This window comes from Gorilla gorilla, chromosome 2 (genome assembly GCF_029281585.2).
Source record: "Gorilla gorilla gorilla isolate KB3781 chromosome 2, NHGRI_mGorGor1-v2.1_pri, whole genome shotgun sequence".
NCBI lineage: Eukaryota > Metazoa > Chordata > Mammalia > Primates > Hominidae > Gorilla > Gorilla gorilla.
This window is the reverse complement of record NC_086017.1, coordinates 206,122,819-206,145,112: the sequence shown is the minus strand read 5'-3', so window position 1 is coordinate 206,145,112 and position 22,294 is coordinate 206,122,819. Positions and strand designations below refer to the sequence as shown.

General features: G+C 57.4%; 1 protein-coding gene across 5 annotated transcripts in view; it reads left to right on the top strand.

The window, feature by feature from the left end:
• Nucleotides 1-9,254, top strand: part of XXYLT1 (xyloside xylosyltransferase 1) — a 199,903-nt gene extending 190,649 nt beyond the window's left edge. For all 5 annotated transcript variants that reach the window (XM_031007306.3, XM_063704488.1, XM_063704489.1 and 2 more), the window contains one exon: nt 7,405-9,254. In XM_031007306.3, the coding sequence (XP_030863166.1) occupies nt 7,405-7,801 (397 nt within the window). In that variant the 3' untranslated portion in view covers nt 7,802-9,254. The remainder of the gene's footprint in view (nt 1-7,404) is intronic.
• The last annotated feature ends 13,040 nt before the right edge of the window (nt 9,255-22,294 follow it).

Sequence of the window (22,294 nt, the reverse complement as noted above, 5' to 3'; positions counted from 1 at the left end):
TCCCATCCATGTTATTGCGGCACTGTCTCTGGGTTGAGATTGCAGGCGCTCCCTGTTCACCTTGTGACTGCCCCCATCGGCAAATTCACGTGGAGGATCTTCTCTTCCCCTTAGCCCAGTTACCGGAGGGCAGGGAGGTTCTACTTGCTTCCCCACCTGTGGGGTCCAGTAGGTGCTCCTCTCCACATCTGGGTGACCGCTGATTGCTTTCTTCTCTCAGCTCAGTGTGTTCTCGGGTGTCCCTGCGTGTCTCAGTAAGAGCAGGAGATGTTGCAAGGGGGAGCTTTTGGACATCTCTCTGCTGGGGTCCCCGTGCTGCCCCCTACATCATCTCCCATCCCTCTGCTTTTCCCTTCCCCAGCCACTGACACCTGCCTCTCCCTGGACAGAGGCTGCCCCGCCCACTGTGGGTCATTCTGTCTCCACCCACTGAGAGCCGCAGGGGCTGGGGGTTTGCTGAGGGCAGTTCTGGGCCCCACAGGTGTCCTCTGAGTCCCTGGACAGTGAGAACAAGGTACCAGTGAGCTGTGGTGTTTTTCTCCATCTTCATTGCTGGAGAGTGCTGTGGGTTGAAGTGTGTCCCTCAGAATTCCTCTGCAGAAGTCCTAGCCCCCAGTACTTCTGAGTGTCACCTTTTGTGGGAATGGGGTTGTTGCAGATACAAAGAGTTGAGATGAGGTTCTGCTGGGGTAGGGCAGGCCCCGATCCTTATGGCTGGCGTCTTGATAGAAAGGGGCAATATGGACACAGAGGCACGTGCACGCAGGGAGAATGCCATGTGAATATGAAGGCAGAGAGCTGGGTGATGCCTCCCCAGGATCCCAGACTGCCAGCAAGCCACCAGGAGCGAGGGGAGCGCCTGGAACAGACCCTCCCTCCTAGCCCAGACAGAGCCAGCTGCCAGCACTGTGATCTTGGACTTCCAGCCCACAGAACGGAGAGGCAGAACCTTTCTGCTGCTGAAGCCGCCCCATTGGTGGTACTTTGCGATGGCAGCCCTAGCGAACTAACAGAGCCCGGTGGTCTTTAGGTAAAAATGAGGCCCACTGTGCAGACTGTAACAGGGGCAACTCTCCAGAATGCTTGGCTCGTCTACTAGCCACCCCAGTGCCCTGTCACGACTGCCCCTCCTCCCACCGAAGACCCCTGCGTGACGTAATTCAAAACAACTCTGACTCTGGGAACACGCGCAGTGGAGTTCCAATGCCTGTGCCGCAGTCGGCCCCGTGACCCCGTGCAGGCTTCTTCCTCTCCTGGAACGGGTGGGTGGTAACACTGTCCTGATTAAAGCTGTGCACATCTGCTCAGCAGATGTCACCTCTTCTCTCACTTCCCCGAGCCCCCAGACCTTCCTCCAGGCCCTCTTCCTTCCCTGAACCCTTGTTCTCTCAGGCTGTGCAGGTGGTGCAGAGATGCCAGCAGTTGCAAAGCAGGGCCCTGGCAGCCTCCAGCATGCGGGGAGAGGTTCTAGGAGGCGGAGGCCGTGGTGCTGGTTCTTTCTGGAGGGGAGGAGCTGTGGCTCATGTTGGGGGGAGGGCCTGAAGGGGAAGCCCTCTGCCGTGTGCCTCCCCACAGGGTCTCTGTGGGGCTCGGTGCCCCAGCAGTCCTCTCCTGTCCTGCCAGGCAGCCTGGTTTCAGCACTGAGGACCAACCCCAGTGCCCACTCAGCCTGCGAAGCAGCAGCCCTGCCTCGACCCCGCTTGCCCTTTCCAAGTTCTGGGGATGTTGTGGTTTGGCAACTCAGTTGCTGGCCTTCAAAGAGGGCTGGGGTTTGAAAACAAGCACATGTTTCTTAGGAGGTCCCACAGACAAGGGCGAGCACATGCCTGCCACCTGCTTAATGTCCCTCCTATTGCCCCAGGCAAGTCCTGCCAGCCATTCGGGCACCCAGCTCTCCTCCAAGTGCTAGTGTGGTGAGCTTGGAGGACGTGGGCCCTGCTGGAGGGGAAAGCACAGCCTCTGCGCCTCCTGGCAGGCTGGCTTTGTCTGAGCGGTGCTGCCTCGCCTCACCACAGGGCTTGTTTTGGGCAGGTGGGAGGCAGCAGTTCCCTTTTCTGGGCAGAAGCATTTGTGGAAAAGCATAAATTATTTGCCTGCAAATGTGGAGTTGCCCTTTCAGCAGCGTGACCCTGGGCAGGCCAGTTTTTGAGCCTCAGCTTCCTCATCTGCACAATGGGTATATGAACCAGGAGTCCCTCAGTCTTCAGGCTCTGGTAGACCGTGGCTCTATGAGAAGCATCTCTTAGTCCTACTGCGAATGGCCTGTGTGATGTTGGGAACACTTATTCTTTTTTTTTGGGACGGAGTTTCACTCTTGTTGCCCAGGCTGGAGTGCAATGGCGCAATCTCAACTCACTGTAACCTCTGCCTCCCGGGTTCAAACGATTATCCTGCCTCAGCCTCCTGAGTAGCTGGGATTACAGGCGCACGCCACCATGCCCGGCTAAGTTTTGTATTTTTAGTAGAGACGGGGTTTTGTCATGTTGGCCAGGCTGGTCTTGAACTCCTGAACTCAGGTGATCCGCCCACCTCGGCCTCCCAAAGTGCTGGGATTACAGGTGTGAGCCACCGCTCCCGGCCTGGGAACACTTCTTACCTTCTCTGTCCAGTAGAGCTGGAGACCTCAGCCTGCTTTAGGTCTTGTTATCAAGAGATCCTAATAAGGGTCAGTTCTGAGCTGGCAGTAAGGACTGCTCTAGGGACATGGGTACTTAGAGCTCCGTGGTGGCCCTACAACTCCAGGATGTCCATGTCTTCTCCAGTTTGATACCACAGGGCAGTGGTTCCCCTAAAGGACTGAAGAGCTCGAGACTGCCCCACAGAACTTCAGCCTCAGCTCCAGGTAGGACCAAGATGCAGGGTCATGGGTCTGAAATTAGCCGACATCACCCAGCCAGGGCGCAGGGTGTCCGGAGAGCCTCTGGGCCTGGGTGGACTTGAAATGTCCCTGGATCACCCCAGAGGACCTGGCTGGTGTGGATGAAGTGCTGGGCAGCTGCTGAGTGTTGCTTTTCCCTCCTGGACTCTCATCTTGGATGACTGGAAAACAAGGTCCCTTCCACGCCAAACGAGCTCATTGGGCCAGGCACACATGCATGGGTATAAGGGAAATCACATTTCCCGCTTCCAGGCCTCGCTGACTGCACAGCCTCCGGGCCGGGTGCTTCCTCCGGGAGGAGGCCCAGATGCTGGCCCTACAGTGACTGCTCTCAAGGCTGAAGGACGCCACAGAGGTACGCCTTGCGAGGCCGTGTGCTGAATCTCAGACCTCAAATGGAGCCTTCTTTGCCTGACAGTCTACAGCCTGAACTTAGCCTGAGTCAGCACAGGCTTCTAGAACCTTCCTGCAGAGTCTTGTGCAGACAGCCCAGGCTCAGCATTTTCCCATCCTCGCTTCCTCCCTCTTGGAGGAGGTGGTGGTGGTGAACTCGACCTGAGGAGCTGAGAAAGGAGCAGGAGAAAAAAAATCACGAAGAGTCGGAGGCAAAAGGGCCTGTGGTTTGGAGGGGTGGGAGGAGGGGGCGGGAGGGCTGATGGCCACGTGTGCCCTTTACTGAGGAGGACGAGCCATAGATTCTCCAGCCCGGCTCTCTCGAGAGCCCTTAGCAGAACGGCCTTGGTTGTGATCGTCAGGGAAAGACTTGAAGCAAGGAAGTAACTGTGCTTTTCCAAATGACTTCAGATGCCCTTTTCCATAAAGAAGGGTTTTCTTCATGAAAACTAGTTGACTAGCTTCTAATAGTCTTTTTTATGATTATTAAGTTATATTCAATGTTAAAAATTTAGAAAGTGCATTTATGACTGGAAGAATGTTCTTAAAGCTTCTTAATTTTTATTTTCCAAAAGGGCCTCCTTGACTTCTGAAAAGACCCAATATTTACCAGGGACTGTCTGCGTGGGGGCTTGTTTTCCAGTTGAAATTATTTCTAAAGGGGTGAGAAAAGCTTATCCCCTCTACCGTGGGTCTCCAGGTGACTATGGAAGACAGACAATCCAGATAGTTAGAGCAAAGTGGCTGGGTTGTGGGCATGGGGGGGGTGGGGTTAGTCAGAGAAACTTCTGGATGCTCCAGGACTCAGAACCAAATACCTGCATTTATACAAAGGTTTCCTGCAGCCTCTGCACATGCCCGGACAGTGCCCCTGAATATACGTTGTCAGCCCCAGACTCCTGTGAAGAAGGGCAGGCGTCTGGGACACTCACTGCCCTGCCTCGTAGAGGCCTCAGGTCTGAGCCCTAAGTTCCTAATGTGCCAGCGGTGCCTGCATCACCTGATCACCCTGTCCCCTGGCCTCGGCCTGTGCCACCCAAACTCAGAAATAAGATTGAAATCCAAGCGCACCTCCTTGGAACCCTAGCCCGTGGAATCCGAGGCAGTCAGATCAAAGGGACCTCAGAGATCAGAAGCCCTGCCTGCGACAAACTGAGGACCTCTGTTCCCTTTCTGCAAAAATGCAGGCAGTAATGTCCCTGGGCTGCCAGAGAGAGGGAGCCGAGGTGGAGAGTGTGAGAGGGCTTCGTGACCCACGCTGTGCTGTTGCGTTGGGGGGATTGGCGGTACTGCCTGTTTAGGCCATTTTGCCATGGGATAGAAGTTCCTTGCATGAGCTCCAATACTGTCCACACCCCGTATCATTCCTTCTACCCCGAGGCTGATGCGATTCCTCTACGAGAACCAGCGGACACAGAAGCCAGAGAAACCCACCATTCCCTTAGGTGACTGCTCTGTCTTTCTGGGTTCATTTGGGGATAGCAGGAATTCCTTGAACAAAGGCCCCCTGAACATCGCTTTGGGTGGGGACAGTCATTGTTCCTTTTCAGGCTGTGTTTCTGCTCCAGCACACACACGGGGCAGCTTGCATGCCCAATTTCCTGTCCCTCCTTTCCTTCTCAGGCTGATGCCCAGACCAGTCCTTTCTATCATCAAATACCTCTTCATCCTGATTGAGTGGTGGTGCTGAGCATTGTCCCCAAAGAGCCACTTGTGCTGTGGCCTTCTCCTGGAGGCATATTCTGTCCTCTTCTCTCTGCCTGCGGCTCCCATCTCCTGAGCCCAGCGAGCTCAGTGGTAGTTCACTGTTTGCTCCTCCTTGCTGCAGACACAGAAGATTTGGGAGCGTTCCTGCTGAGGTTGGTAAGGATACCTGGAGCTGTGGGCGGCCTCTTTGCTCCCCACTTGCTAGGGAGTAAAGCCGTTTAAAAAGACATCTGAGCAGCCTCTCCGGGTTCCTGCTCCTCACTCAGCCCTACAGTAGATCTGGCGGGGAGGTTGAGGGCTCAGTGAATCTGCAGGTGCAGCAGCGGCAGCATCGTGTCCTGCCCCCTGCTTCCACCCGGTGTCCACAGCTGCACGGTCCACCCCACGCCTGCCTTTCTATCGTTCCTCATCAGCCCTGTGATCTTTCCTGTGGCCCTGCTGTGCTGGTGCCCTGTGAGGTGCTGTGGACACAAGAGACTGCACGGGCCACACCCCCAGCTGGGCGAGTCCTCTCCCTCCTGGGTCCTCTGGACAGTAAAGATGGACACGTGGGCTCCATGGAGCATGAGGTAGTCCAGGACCTCGGTGGGCACAGGTCCTGCCTCTTGTGCCCTCCCTCCCTTTGGGTCTCTGCTCCACCTCGGTAAATGCTTCCGTTCCCACCCCTTGAAGGGTAAATCGAGCTCCTTGGTGGTAAAGCACCCACTGCCCCTCGTCAGAGGGTCCCTCCTCTATGATGTCATGGTGCCCTGGTCTGCCTGGTAGAATTTTAGCTGCTTTATAACCTGGTCCTGAAATGAACCACTGGGAAGAAATAGGGTAAAATGAACACACAGCTGCCACGCTGCATCCCAACCCTGTGTGACCCTATCACCGCAGACTTTTGTGGCAAGATGACAGCATCTCAGTTTGCTTGAGAAGCTTATTTTTGCCAAGGCTGTTACCACCAGGCAGGCACCAGAGCTCGGTTCCACTCACAGCCAGTCACAGCAGAACACAAGCAGTGAACCTGTGGATTCCCCTGTAAGAATGTCCGGAGGGAATGCTTCCCCCTCGCCAGGATCAGACTCTCAGCACTCTTTGTGATACGTGAGACCTTGAGGAAGGTTCCTCCGTTCCCAGAAGCGGAACAATGTGCTGGTGCTGAGAAGTGGCCCCTCAGGGCCACCCTGGGCAGGGTCTCCGGTTTTATTCCCCCATGCCTTCTGCTTCATCACGCAGATCCTATCCTGGGTTTGGGTGGGGAATCTCTCTGCGGGGGCCAGTGGGGCAGCATCTCCAGGCTGGGAGGCAGAGCTGGTTCTGCCATGATGCGTCCTCCCCGTGAGGACCCACTCCCACGCCTGTCCCTGCCACAGTGGGCCTCCTGATGGTCCTCCTTCCTCCAGGTCACCGGCACGATTGCTGTGGCCCCTCCTCTGTGGGTGTGGGCTTGGACGCCTCTCCCCTCCGCCTGCACACCCCTTGCAGCACACACGAGGCTTAGCTATTAGAGGCCGGAGGACAGTGCAGCGCTTTGACCCTGGCCCTCACAGGGAGGTGTCTAGGTCTTTCTTCTCCCTCCAGATGGAAGCATTTGGGTAGAGGACCTAGAATAGGCTAACACTCCCTGAACTATGAACCTAGATTGGTTTCGAAATCTGCTGAGAGAAAAATTGAACTTGAAGTGACATTCCTTCTAAAGTAGACATCATCCTGCATGGGTCTTCTACAGCTGTCTTTCACCCTAACCCATGGTGTGCCCTGGGCTGTCGCAGGCCCCCAGCCCCTGCCCAGCCTTTCTGAAGTGCCAGGCTTGGGGCTCAATGAATGAGCCTTGTTCTAAAGCAGAAAACAGTTCGGTTCCAGTCAGGGTTCAGCTGCCTGCGTCTTGACGAGATCTCTGTTCAGGATTGTGTCCCCTGCTTCTCTCTCCCTCCTCCTTTTCAAGATCACAGGTGAAGACAAGGGGGTGGAAAGTTCTGCCTAGATTGCTGCTATCTTAAGAATGTGGACTTTGGAGCCAGATTGTCTGGGTTTAGCCCCTGCGTCTGCTGCTTACTAGGTGTGTGACTTTGGGCAAATACCTTGACCTCTCTGTGCGTCCGTTTTCTTGGCTGTGAAATGATGTATCATCTCAGAGCACCCATCCCCTGGGGTTGTGTGGGGAGTAAGTAAGCCGGTCTAGTATGGCGCCTGGTACATCCTCAGTCAATAATATCAGTGTTGGCTGTGGTGAGGACGTAGCAGAGGATGGTAGAAAGAATCTGAGGCTTGGGGTCCAGAGCCCTGGGTTCAGGTCCCAGCTCTGCCACTTGCTGGTGTAGTGATGCGGATTCTGCACCCCCAGAATGTGGCAGTGTTTGCACGCAGGCTGGCTGTGAAGACCCAGGGCGGCAGGCTGGTTCCCCTGCACACCGGACTAACTCTGTCGTCTCTCTCCACAGGCACACGTTCTGGCAGTTCCGCCATGAGAACCCCCAGACCCGGGTTGGGGGCCCGCCCCCCGAGGGGCTGCCGGGCTTCAACAGCGGGGTGATGTTGCTGAGCCTGGAGGCCATGCGCCAGTCCCCGCTCTACAGCCGCCTGCTGGAGCCGGCGCAGGTGCAGCAGCTGGCCGACAAGTACCACTTCCGCGGCCACCTCGGGGACCAGGACTTCTTCACCATGATCGGCATGGAGCACCCCAAGCTCTTCCATGTGCTGGACTGTACCTGGAACCGGCAGCTGTGCACCTGGTGGAGGGACCATGGCTACAGTGACGTCTTCGAGGCCTATTTCAGGTGTGAGGGCCACGTCAAGATCTACCACGGGAACTGCAACACTCCCATCCCGGAGGACTAGGCGCACCCCCTGCCTTGCCCCCGGGGCCTCCAGATCTGGGGGAAGGACAGGGCTCCTTGGGACAGACCCAAGGGCAGTATCTGACCCACTAGAGAGACACCGCAGGGAAGTCCTGTGATTAAGGTGCTGAGACCTCCTGCCGGGCAGGTCACTGTGCTGAGGCCACCCGCCAAGGACTGGCCTGTGCACTGCTGGTGCTTGGGACCTTATTTCTCCAGGGAGCAGGTGACACAAAGGACACGCATGTCCAGTGGGCTGGGAAGCAAGCACTTGAAGAGAAGGAAGGGGAGAAAGGGTCCCCCTTGCTGTCTGCCTCTGAGGAATGGAAATCCTTTAGACCCGGCCTTTTTTGGACCAATGTAAATGTAATTTAAATTGACAGCCTTCCATTTTTCGAGAAAGTACAAACGGAACTGCTTTAGCACCCATCGAGCCCCAAACGGGTAAGGTAAGCCGAGGTTTTAATGACCAGCCAGTATCTAAGCGTCCAAACGAATGCCAGCCCATCGCATACTCACCCTGGGAGGCTGCTGCACGCGCATTCTCCTGACGCTCACATCACTTGGTGTAGGTTTCAGGATCGCCTCTTCGAGGAAGGACTTCAGGACCAACTGGGGCCTGCATAAGAAAACTTATATCATTATTAGAGCACTCACAGCTTGTATCTCCCAGCTACATCCTAGAACCCCATTGTCCTTTATTCAACCAAACCAGCTCCAGGTGACCAGACTCTACTCAGAAAGCAAATTCATCGTCAAAGAACAGAGATTGGCCACCACGAGGACATGCAGGAGAACTGTCTGGATCAGGAAGACTCATTCCAAAAAGGAGCCCAGGCCGGGCACAGTGGTCAAGCCTGTAATCCCAACACTTTGGGAGACCGAGGTGGGGGGATCGATTGAGCCTCGGAGGTCGAGATCAGCCTGGGAAACACAGGGAGGCCCCCATCGCTACAAAACGTTTTAAAAATTAGCCAGGTGTGGTGGCTTGTGCTTGTTGTCCCGGCTACTTGGGAGGCTGAAGTGGGAGGGTGGCTTGAGTCCAGGAGTTCACTGCACTGAGCTGTGATCACACCACTGCACTCCAGCCTGGACGACAGAGTGAGACGTCCATCTCAAAAAAAAAAAAGGAACCCAGCAATTCCCAAGTGTGACCATGTGGGCTTGGAAGACATGTCACTCATGGGCTAGTAAGCATTCTAGTTTCTTTGTTTAAAAAATCCCCTTATCATACCACGTTAGACCGTAGACCTTAGCAGAAATTAAAGCGTCGTTTCTTTTGATGGGGCCTCCTGTACGTAGGCTGCAGACGTGAAAGCCCCAGGGGTCCATTTGTATCATCTAGCTGAGGTCCTTGGAGAAATGCTGTGGAATTTAATCTTGTTTTGTTTCAATTTCATTTACGTTTTTCTTTTTCCCATGAGTGAGGATAGCTAATAAATCATCTTTGAGAACATGGTGATTCATGTTGTTTGTTCTCTGATCAGTTTCAGCTGCATGAAGGCTCTGAATCAAGTGTGTACTCAATGCCATTCGAATCCCCACCTCCCGTGACGAAGATGAGTGCTTACAGGAGATCCTAAGGACCAAGGAGAGGGCACATCTGAGAGGGTAGTATTGGCATGTTTGGTTCAAAGCAAGGAATCATTTCATTCTAGGTACTGGCAGGTCCACCTGCACCGGGGAGCAAAAGCATCCCCATTTCTTCTCATCCCTCTTACCCTAGACTGCCCAGTTACATCCTGCCCTGAAGAGGTCGAGCAGATTTCTCTCCCAGCCCTCTGCTGTGACAGAATTGGTCTGTTCTCTCACCTACTTGATTTCCTATTTATAGGTAACAATTCTTGAATGCCTGCTGTGCACCAGCCATTGTATTGGGGGATTTATTACGCTATTGATAATGTTTATGAAAACTTCATGAAGGTCATTATGTCTAAAGTCGACTGTAAGAAAATGTGAGAGATGTGGACAGAGTCATATACTATATGTTTATCACAACATTTTTTATAGTAGAAGAAAATTGGAAGCAACTTAAAATGTGGAAAAAAGGGGCCAGGCGCGGTGGCTCACACATGTAATCCCAGCACTTTCAGAGGCTGAGGCTGGCAGATCTCTTGAGCCCAGGAGTTCAAGACCAGCCTGGGCAACATGGCAAGACCCAGTCTCTACAACTATACAAAAATTAGCTGGGCATGGTGGTGCACGCCCAGCTATTCAGGAGGCTGAGCTGGGAGGATCACTCAAACCCAGGAGGCAGAGGCTGCAGTGAGCTGAGATCACGACACTACACTCCAGCCTGGGGGACTGGGCAAGACTCTGTCTTTAAAAAAAAAAAGAGTGGAATAGGGAGGTAGATGAATAATACATGCTTCATCCATATAACAGAATACTTTAGGCATTATTTGAAGACTATGTAATGCCTCAGGAAATACTTACAATGTGCTATTAAATAAAGAATGCAAAATGTAAGATCATATGTTTAATACGATCCTATTTTTAAAATTACATATATGTGTATGTATATCAATGTACACACATATATGTGTGTATAGATATATACCTACACACACGTATGTATAAAAAGAGCAGCTATTCTGCTATATTTCAACTTCTAAAAACATAGGTGTTTCAAACACCACATTAAAAAAACAATTATTTCAATGGGAAAAAAGTGAGTTAAAGGCTAAAGAATTTTAGACTCACAATAATAAAGGTATTTTCCCTGCAATCCTTTCTATAATTAAAATGTGTCTATAGCTATGTGTGTATTTTGTTGTTGCAAGAAAAAAACAATAAGCTGGTTGGTCAAAATGGGCAAAGGCCAAACAACATCCCTCATTTGCTTTTGAGTACACCTCTCAGGAGCTTCCCCTCTGTCACCAGTGGCCTCGACCTTCCAACCCCCCAGTGCACAGCTGACTGTCACTGCACAGGCACCCCAGCCCGCCGACAGATCCCACCGCAGCCCGCCAACAGATCCCACCCCGGCCCGCCGACAGATCACACTCCAGCCTGTGGACAGATCACACCCCAGCCCGCCGACAGATCACACCCCGGCCTGCCGACAGATCACACCCCGGCCCGCGGACAGATCACACTCCAGCCCGACAGATCACACCACAGCCCGACAGATCACACCGCAGCCCACCAACAGATCACACCCCGGCCCGCAGACAGATCACACCCCGGCCCGCGGACAGATCACACCCCAGCCCGACAGATCACACCGCAGCCCACCAACAGATCACACCCCGGCCCACGGACAGATCACACCCCAGCCCACCGATGGATCACCACACAGGCACCCCAGCCTGCCAACGGATCACCACACAGGCACCCCAGCCTGCCGACAGATCACCACACAGGCACCCAGCCCGCGGACAGATCACAACACAGGCACCCCAGCCCATGGACAGATCACTCCACAGCCTGCCGACACATCACACCCCGGCCCGACAGATCACACCCCGGCCTGCCGGCAGATCACACCCTGGCCCGCCGACAGATCACACCGCAGCCCGCGGACAGATCACACTCCGGCCCGTGGACAGATCACACCCCAGCCCGCCGACAGATCACACCCCGGCCCGCTGATGGATCACCCCACAGGCACCCCAGCCTGCCCACAGATCACTGCACAGGCACCCCAGCCCACCAACAGATCACCGCACAGGCACCCCAGCCCGCCGACGGATCACCACACAGGCACCCCAGCCCGCCAACAGATCACCACACAGGCACCCCAGCCCGCTGACGGATCACCCCACAGGCACCCCAGCCTGCCCACAGATCACCGCACAGGCACCCCAGCCCACCAACAGATCACTGCACAGGCACCCCAGCCCGCCGACGGATCACAGCACAGGCACCCCAGCCTGCCCACAGATCACACCCCAGCCCACGGACAGATCACTGCACAGGCACCCCAGCCCGCTGACAGATCACACCCCAGACCGCCGACAGATCACACCACAGAGCGCCGACAGATCACACCCCGGCCCACCGACAGATCACTGCACAGGCACCCCAGCCCGCCCACAGATCACACCTCAGCCCCCCGACAGATCACACCCCAGCCTGTCGACAGATCACACCCCAGCCCACCAACAGATCACTGCACAGGCACCCCAACCCGCTGACAGATCACACCTCAGACTGCTGACAGATCACAGCACAGACCGCCGACAGATCACACCCCGGCCCGCCAACAGATCACTGCACAGGCACCCCAACCTGCCCACAGATCACACCTCAGCCCCCCGACAGATCACACCCCAGCCCATCGACAGATCACACCCCATCCCACCGACAGAACACACCCCGGCCCGCCGACAGATCACTGCACAGGCACCCCAGCCTGCCCACAGATCACTGCACAGCCCCCCGACAGATCACTGCACAGGCACCCCAGCCCACCCACAGATCACACCCCAGCCCCCTGGCAGATCACTGCGCAGGCACCCCAGCCCGCCCACAGATCACACCCCAGCCCCCTGACAGATCACTGCGCAGGCACCCCAGCCCGCCCACAGATTACACCCCAACCCGCCCACAGATCACACCCCAACCCGCCAACGGATCACTGCACAGGCACCCCAGCCCACCCACAGATCACACCCCAGCCCGCTGACAGATCACTGCACAGGCACCCCAGCCCGCCGACAGATCACACCCCAACCCATTGACAGATCACTGCACAGGCACCCCATCCCGCTGACAGATCACACCCCAGCCCGCGGACAGATCACACCCCAGCCTGCCAACAGATCACACCACAACCCGCCAATAGATCACTGCACAGGCACCCCAGCCCACTGACAGATCACACCCCAACCCGCTGCCAGATCACTGCACAGGCACCCGAGCCTGCCGACAAATCAAACCCCATCCCCCCGACATATCACTCCCCAACCCACCAACAGATCACTGCACAGGCACCCCAGCCCACCCACAGATCACACCCCAGCCCCCCAACAGATCACTGCGCAGGCACCCCAACCCGCCCACAGATCACACCCCAGCCCCCCGACATCAGTGCGCAGGCACCCCAGCCCGCCCACAGGTCACACCCCAACCCGCCCACAGATCACACCCCCACCCGCCAACAGATCACTCCACAGGCACCCCAGCCCGCCCACAGATCACACCCCAGCCTATGGACAGATCACTGCACAGGCACCCCAGCCCGCCGACATCACACCCCAGCCTGTGGACAGATCACACCCCAACCTGCCGACAGATCACTGCACAGGCACCCCAGCCCACTGACAGATCACACCCCGACCCGCTGACAGATCACTTCCCAGCCCACGGACAGATCACTGCACAGGCACCCCAGCCCGCCGACATCACACCCCAGCCCACTGACAGATCACACCCCAACCCGCTGACAGATCACTGCACAGGCACCCGAGCCTGCTGACAGATCAAACCCCATCCCCCCGACAGATCACTCCCCAGCCCGCCAACAGATCACTGCACAGGCACCCCAGCCCACCCACAGATCACTGCACAGGCACCCCAGCCCACCCACAGATCACATGCCAACCCGCTGACAGATCACTCCCCAGCCTGCCGACAGATTACTGCACAGGCACCCCAGCCTGCCGACAGATCACACCCCATCCCCCCGACAGATCACTCCCCAGCCTGACAGATCACCGCACGGGCACCCCAGCCCACCAACAGATCACTGCAGAGGCACCCCAGCCCACCCACAGATCACACCCCAGCCCCCCGACAGATCACACCCCAGCCCGACAGATCACCACACAGGCACCCCAGCCCGCTGACAGATCACACCCCAGCCCGACAGATCACACCCCAGTCCACCAACAGATCACACTCCAGCCCGCCGACAGATCACACCCGAGCCCGACAGATCACACCCCAGCCCGACAGATCACCACACAGGCACCCCAGCCCGCTGACAGATCACACCCCAGCCCGACAGATCACACCCCAGTCCACCAACAGATCACACTCCAGCCCGCCGACAGATCACACCCGAGCCCGACAGATCACTGCAGAGGCACCCCAGCCTGCCCACAGATCACTGCATAGGCACCCCAGCCCACCGACAGATCACCCCACAGGCACCCCAGCCTGCCGACAGATCACACCCCAGCCCCCAGACAGATCACACCCCAGCCCGACAGATCACACCCTAGTCCGCCAACAGATCACACTCCGGCCCGCTGACAGATCACACCCCAGCCCACCAACAGATCACTTCCCAGCCCGCTGACAGATCACTGCACAGGCACCCCAGCCTGCCGACAGATCACACCCCAGCCCCCCGACAGATCACACCCCAGCCTGACAGATACACCCCAGCCTGCCAACAGATCACACCCCAGCCCAACAGATCACACCCCAGCCCGCCGACAGATCACACTTCAGCCCGCCGACAGATCACACCCCAGCCCGCCGACAGATCACACCCCAACCCGCCGACAGATCACTCCCCAGTCTGCCGACAGATCACCGCACAGGCACCCCAGCCCACTGACGGATCACCCCACAGGCACCCCAGCCTGCCCACAGATCACCGCACAGGCACCCCAGCCCGCCGACGGATCACAGCACAGGCACCCCAGCCCGCCGACGGATCACCACACAGGCACCCAGCCCGCGGACAGATCACCACACAGGCACCCCAGCCCACCGACAGATCACTCCACAGCCTGCCAACAGATCACACCCCAGCCCGCAGACAGATCACACCCCGGCCCGCAGACAGATCACACCCCAGCCCGACAGATCACACCGCAGCCCACCAACAGATCACACCCCAGCCCACCGATGGATCACCACACAGGCACCCCAGCCTGCCCACAGATCACTGCACAGGCACCCCAGCCCACCAACAGATCACTGCACAGGCACCCCAGCCCGCCGACAGATCACCACACAGGCACCCTGGCCTGCCGACAGATCACACCCCAGCCCACCAACAGATCACTCCCCAGCCCGCTGACAGATCACTGCACAGGCACCCCAGCCCGCCGACAGATCACACCCCAGCCCCCCGACAGATCACACCCCAGCCTGACAGATACACCCCAGCCCGCCAACAGATCACACCCCAGCCCAACAGATCACACCCCAGCCCGCCGACAGATCACACCCCAGCCCGCCGACAGATCACACCCCAGCCCGCCGACAGATCACACCCCAGCCCGCTGACAGATCACACCCCAGCCCGCCGACAGATCACACCCCAACCCGCCGACAGATCACTCCCCAGCCCGCCGACAGATCACCGCACAGGCACCTCAGCGACCAATAGATCACACCCCAGCCCCCCGAGAGATCACACCCCAGCCCGACAGATCACACCCCAGCCCAACAGATCACACTCCAGCCCGCCGACAGATCACACCCGAGCCCGACAGATCACTGCAGAGGCACCCCAGCCTGCCCACAGATCACTGCATAGGCACCCCAGCCCACCGACAGATCACCCCACAGGCACCCCAGCCTGCCGACAGATCACACCCCAGCCCCCAGACAGATCACACCCCAGCCCGACAGATCACACCCTAGTCCGCCAACAGATCACACTCCGGCCCGCTGACAGATCACACCCCAGCCCACCAACAGATCACTTCCCAGCCCGCTGACAGATCACTGCACAGGCACCCCAGCCTGCCGACAGATCACACCCCAGCCCCCCGACAGATCACACCCCAGCCTGACAGATACACCCCAGCCTGCCAACAGATCACACCCCAGCCCAACAGATCACACCCCAGCCCGCCGACAGATCACACTTCAGCCCGCCGACAGATCACACCCCAGCCCGCCGACAGATCACACCCCAACCCGCCGACAGATCACTCCCCAGTCTGCCGACAGATCACCGCACAGGCACCCCAGCCCACTGACGGATCACCCCACAGGCACCCCAGCCTGCCCACAGATCACCGCACAGGCACCCCAGCCCGCCGACGGATCACAGCACAGGCACCCCAGCCCGCCGACGGATCACCACACAGGCACCCAGCCCGCGGACAGATCACCACACAGGCACCCCAGCCCACCGACAGATCACTCCACAGCCTGCCAACAGATCACACCCCAGCCCGCAGACAGATCACACCCCGGCCCGCAGACAGATCACACCCCAGCCCGACAGATCACACCGCAGCCCACCAACAGATCACACCCCAGCCCACCGATGGATCACCACACAGGCACCCCAGCCTGCCCACAGATCACTGCACAGGCACCCCAGCCCACCAACAGATCACTGCACAGGCACCCCAGCCCGCCGACAGATCACCACACAGGCACCCTGGCCTGCCGACAGATCACACCCCAGCCCACCAACAGATCACTCCCCAGCCCGCTGACAGATCACTGCACAGGCACCCCAGCCCGCCGACAGATCACACCCCAGCCCCCCGACAGATCACACCCCAGCCTGACAGATACACCCCAGCCCGCCAACAGATCACACCCCAGCCCAACAGATCACACCCCAGCCCGCCGACAGATCACACCCCAGCCCGCCGACAGATCACACCCCAGCCCGCCGACAGATCACACCCCAGCCCGCTGACAGATCACACCCCAGCCCGCCGACAGATCACACCCCAACCCGCCGACAGATCACTCCCCAGCCCGACAGATCACCGCACAGGCACCTCAGCGACCAATAGATCACACCCCAGCCCCCCGAGAGATCACACCCCAGCCCGACAGATCACACCCCAGCCCAACAGATCACACTCCAGCCAGCCGACAGATCACACCCCAGCCCGCCGACAGATCACACCCCAGCCTGCCAACAGATCACACTCCAGCCCGACAGATCACCGTACAGGCACCCCAGCCCGCCGACAGATCACACCCCAGCCCCCTAACAGATCACACCCCAGCCCCCTAACAGATCACACCCCAGCCCGACAGATCACACCCCAGCCTGCCGACAGATCACTGCACAGGCACCCCAGACTGCCGACAGATCACACCCCAACCCGCCGACAGATCACACCCCAGCCCGCCGAGAGATCACACCCCAGCCCGCCGACAGATCACACCCCAGCCCAACAGATCACACCCCAGCCAGCCGACAGATCACACTCCAGCCCGCGCCAACAGATCACACCCCAGCCCGCCAACAGATCGCCGTACAGGCACCCCAGCCTGCCGACAGATCACACCCCAGCCTGCTGACAGATCACCGCACAGGCACCCCAGCCTGCCCACAGATCACACCCCAGCCCGCCGACAGATCACCATACAGGCACCCCAGCCTGCCGACAGATCACACCCCAGTCCGCCGACAGATCACCGCACAGGCACCCCAGCCCGCCCACAGATCACACCCCAGCCCGCCCACAGATCACTGCACAGGCACCCCAGACTGCCAACAGATCACCCCACAGGCACCCCAGCCCGCCCACAGATCACACCCCAGCCCGCTGACAGAGCAGCCGGGGCTTGCTGTGCCTCGCCATTGCCGTGCTTGACAAGTCGTGGAGTGCCGGCTCCTGACCTGGGCCCTGTTACAGTTGCTGTCATGCAAGCATAGTTCCTTGTGCTGTGCTTAACTTGCTTCATGGAAACCCACTCTCGAGAATATGCCTGTACATATGAGGAAAACAGAAATCTGAAAAGATAACATGTCTGGGTCCTAGGATTAAGGTGCTTTTTGTTTTCATCTATATTTCTGTATTTTCCACATCGAATATTAATTACCTTTATTATAAGATAATAAATGCTGTACATTTTTAACCACACCCCTTCTCCCCAGTTCCAGGTGAGTGTCAGCCTGGCCGTCTTACAGCTCCCGGCTGGCCATGGCCGATGTCACCCCTAAGAACACATAATCTAGGCTGAGTCTGCTCTGGGTCTTCAACTTCCCAGTGGATGCCCCAGTTCTCCAAATAAAAGCGATCTAATAATAGCAGCTCCAGACCCTGCATTCATTTCTCAGATACTGTCATCTTTTGTGTATACACAAAGTCCACCCTACAAATGATGATGGCCTTTGGAAAGCACGCAGGCTCGTTGAAGAGATTTGCTCTTCTGTGTGTGTCAAACCAAACAGACTGCGGCCTCTCCTTCAACAGCATTTCATCAAGTCAAAGTATGATGTGTTGGTTCACAGCCCCAACCTAGAGCACACCAGGAGTTTGTAGGTTAAGGTAGTAAGTGCAGCTGTGTCTTGGCACCTGCTTTGACTAGAGGCCAAACCTCTGCTAATTTTAACACTTCCTGGCTGATCTTAATATGGGAGGCCCAGGGGCTGGGCTAAATCTGGAGGTTGGCAGGGAGCAGAAATTTCCAGGCAAGCAGGTGGTGTAGTGGAGACAGCCTCACACCCGAGACGGAGGCCTGGCTTTGAGTCCACATCCTGCCCTCACTACCTGGCCATCTTGGACAGGCAAGGCCACCTCTTTCCCCAGTTCTAGACACTGGTAAGAGCTCCTCAAAGGAGTGTGGAAGGAGGAAAAGATGTGCAAGGACTTGGTAAGCTGTGAAATAATACAGATGTAAGGGAATTCTAACCATTATTACTTAGAATATTCTTTTTAAATTATAAATTACAGCCGTTTTGGAGCTCACGAGATGTGTTGGTAGCATCTCCGTAACCCCGTGGATGAACAGATGCATGCTTGTAAGCTGTCCAATTTTTGTTGGCTGTGCCACTCCACAAAAACCAGTAGGTCAGGGGCTACCTCAGCTCACAGTGAACCTGTCAGTCAGGTGTCCACAGACAACTTGCTGGGCATGTCCAGGAGGTGGGGGCAGGGCTGCCTCAGCTCAAAGCTAACCTGTCACGAGTCCTTGGATAAACCTTTTTCCTCTCTGGGCCTGTTTCTTCATCTGCAAAAACAAGGAGCTGAGGGATTGAACCAGATCTCTGGGCAGTATCCCTGCCCCCAGCTGTTTGGGGAAACACATGTTTCAAATGCAGCCCTTGGGGTTCACATGTGGGTAAAGAAGAGAGTCCAGATCAAATGCGAAACTGCCAGACCTCAACTCATCATTCACCCACTTAGGATTCATGACGTGACCATGCAGAGTAAAACTCTCTCAAAATATGCGGTTACACACTTCCCTCCTCCCGCATTCTCCGCAGGCACAGTGAGGGGTGCAGACCAACTCTGGAGGCGCATTTAAAATCCCAAGAGAATCAGCTGTCCCCCAGCAGCCCTCACCTCTCTGCTTATGATCCATTGACAGCTATACCTGCTAACATCTTGTCCCGTTCAGCTATGTGACCACCTTCCAAAGGGTCCCCCCCCAACAGAAAGTCCCGTGCCTCACTGGTCTCACCTTGGGAAGTGCCGAGTCTTCACCACGGAGACAAGGTAGAGCCGCCCTGCGGGGCATGTTGAGCGGACCAGCCAGCCACTCCCCACGGAGCTTGCAAAGAACAAAACACCTTCTAGAGTGAAGGGAAGGCCGGTTTAATTGGGGCTGGCTCAGCTCAGAGCATCTCCACTGGCACCCCCATTCTGAGGGGGAAGAGGTGTCCCACCACGCAGACACACTCAGCAGCCTTGCTGAAGGCCACTCATCTGCGGAGCCTCGGAGCGGGAGGGCCTCTTCACATCTCCAAAGCCGGCTGCCCCCCTGTCTCCAGCCTCCCTTCCTGAACCGTAGGGCTTTGCTCCAGCCCGCACCTCAGCCCCCTGCCGGCTGCCGCTCAGGCCTGTGCAGGAGCGCGGGAGCATGGAGCCCGCGGACCTTCCCGGCTGCCTGATGGAGCAAGACAACGCTCCCCCTCACTGCAGGACCCACGCTCGCCGCTGTTTTCTGTAGGGCCTCTCGCTCCGTTTCTCATTCCCTTTTATTCCCATAGTCCTCTCCCATCCCCCGAGCAGCCAACCATCCTAATGGGCTCACTGTGCACTGACCGATACCTATGGAGCCCGGGACCACACGCCCATCTCAGTAACCCTGCGTGAGCATCCCTGTCCTTGTTCCGTACAGACCCGATGAGAATTTGTGTTGCATGTCCAGGAACCAAACCGCCAGATCATAAGCTATGCAGATACTTCATTTTTGACTAAGTGGTGCAAGCTACTCCCCCGAGACCTGGCCCCCACCCCTATGGTCACCGGCATGAGCCCCCACTTTCCCTCCACCACAGTGCTCGTGTTCACGAGTCTCTGTGCATTGACATGTTGTGATCCAAGATACACTGGAGTCCTCCAGCGCGTGTGGCCCGCATCAGAGCTGCCTCCGCATGAGTGGCATATGCCGCTGTGGAAGGAGGCTGGACGGGGAGGCGGGGGCCCTGGCTTCTGGCCTGTCCTCACTGCATGACTGTGGCCAGCGGGTGCACCACTGTGAGTGGGGGAGAATGTAACCAGCTCCTGATCTGCCCACCCTCCCAGGACTGCTGTGAGTAGCAGATGAAATAATTCATAGCAAAGAACTTTCGAGACCCTAGACATACCTCACTCCCTCACACCCCAGCCCAACCCAGTGCCGCATGGAGACGCCGGGGCAGGCACAGGCCATGGCTGAGCTTCCTCGGAGCCCTGTGGTGTGCTGAAGTCCTGCCAGGGGAGTGCCATGGCCATCCAACCCCACACTCGAGCCGTCTCATGGATGGAGCCTGGCATTCGTCCATTAAGCCTCGGCCGATCCCACACAGAGCCCCAGAGCCAGGGTGGCCTTGCACAGAAGCCGTGGGGTGAAGCCCAGGAGTGGGACCTTCAACCCCCACTTATCCCGTCACTGGGCACCTCCACCTTCTCTCAGGAAAAGCCCCTCTCCCTTATCTCAGGCAAAACCAGGAAGCTCTTCCACCTACCCAGCCCGGTCCTGGCACTTCCCAAGGCCCAGAATGGCTTGACACAGGCACAAGCCCGAAGGCTGAGAGTGCCCGCTGGGTGTGAATTTCCGTGCTCGCAAGGCACGGTGTCAGGGAAGCAGGTAATCCTCTTCTTTCCAGCAACAGAGAGTGACACGACCGGCTGTAATCTTCCAAGGCCAGGTGAGCACACGCACGGAAAACTCAAAGTGCCTGGTTATGGTCATGGGCAGGCGGCTTCAGGGTAAGCTTAGATCCATCTCATCCTGTCCATCCTTTTAGGAAAATTCATCTTCTCTCCAAACCAAGAAGCCACGGCAGTCTCTTTCCTTCCAGCCTCTTTCCCCAGCTCAGCCTCCTTTCCCAGGGACCCCAGGATCCTCCTGCCCCACAGGCCTTGAAACTCCCCAGCTGGGGCTCCCCCTGTCTCCCTGGCACCCAGACCCCTTGTACTACAATCCCACACCACTGCTGCCTCTCCCTGCTGGGTTTCTGCTGTTCCTAGGACACAGATCGGGAGATGGGAGATTCACTAGCAGGAGGCTTCCTGGAAACTGCTCTGTGGGAGGGGAGGGAACAGGATTAGGCAGGGAGATGTTGAGCTCCGAGACAGTCATGACAAAGGCCTCAGCCAGTCCCACACAGAGCTCCAGAGCCAGGGTGGCCTTGCACACAAGCCCTGGGTCGATGCCCAGAAGTGGGGCCTTCAACCCTCACCTGTCCTGGCACTGGGCATGGGCAGCCCCGGGTGAGGGCATAGCCTTGGGCAAGGCAGCTCTCTTCAGCCAGGGTCACTCCTGGGGACTCTGCTCCCTGCCATCAGCGCCCAACACTTGCAGGAGAACAAGGCCTCCATCCTGAAGCAGGGGCTGGCGGCACAGCAGCGTCCCTCCCGGAGCCCTGCCCCTGCAGGCCCGGCGGCCCACAGCACCCCCTCCTGCAGCTCCCACCTTGGCTGCCCTCTAGTCTACTCTTGGTTCTTTCTCCTCAAAGGCTTTCAGCTCTGGGCATGTCCTGCCTCCGCTCTCTCCTCTTGCAGGTTCCCTGGCATCCTTCCCTGGGCGAGAGCGCAGGCCAGGCTGCCTGTGCAGGTCAGCCACCTCTCCGTGGTGACACTGCCCAGACTGTCCCAGCCCAGCGTGCCCCAGTGGTGCTAGCTGGTCCCAGTGGCAACACCAGTGAGGGTCATCTGCTTTTAGCAGGGAACAAGACCCTATTCTTCTGTCCTTTCCTTCCACGTGTGGATCCCGACAGGGCCCAGTGGCCCACAGGGGATCTGTGAGCAGCCCTGGGCACACCGACAGGCTGTAGGGCTGTGGCTCGGCAGGAGGAGGCAGGACCTCAGCCACCTTCGAGACAGGTGAGGAGCTCTCCAAAGGTGAAGAGCCCTGCAGACCCAGAGGCAGCATCTGTCCGTGCCAGGGGTGATGCCAAAGTGGTGAGCCTCCATCGGGGTGAGGCCACTGCTTATCATGGGCAGGGTCAGTCAGAAGAACTCCGTGAAAAGAATATAGGCTTTCAGCAGGGGGCACAAGTTGACATCTGTGACACTTTGTTCATTTGTACCTGTCACAGGTTTTTTTGTTTGTTTTCTTTTTTCTTTTTTTTGAGACAGAGTCTTGCTCTGCCACCCAGTCTGGAGTGCAGTGACATGATCTCAGCTGACCAAGTCCCTGCATGGGCTAGATTCTGGGGTCACAGAGGTGAAGAGGG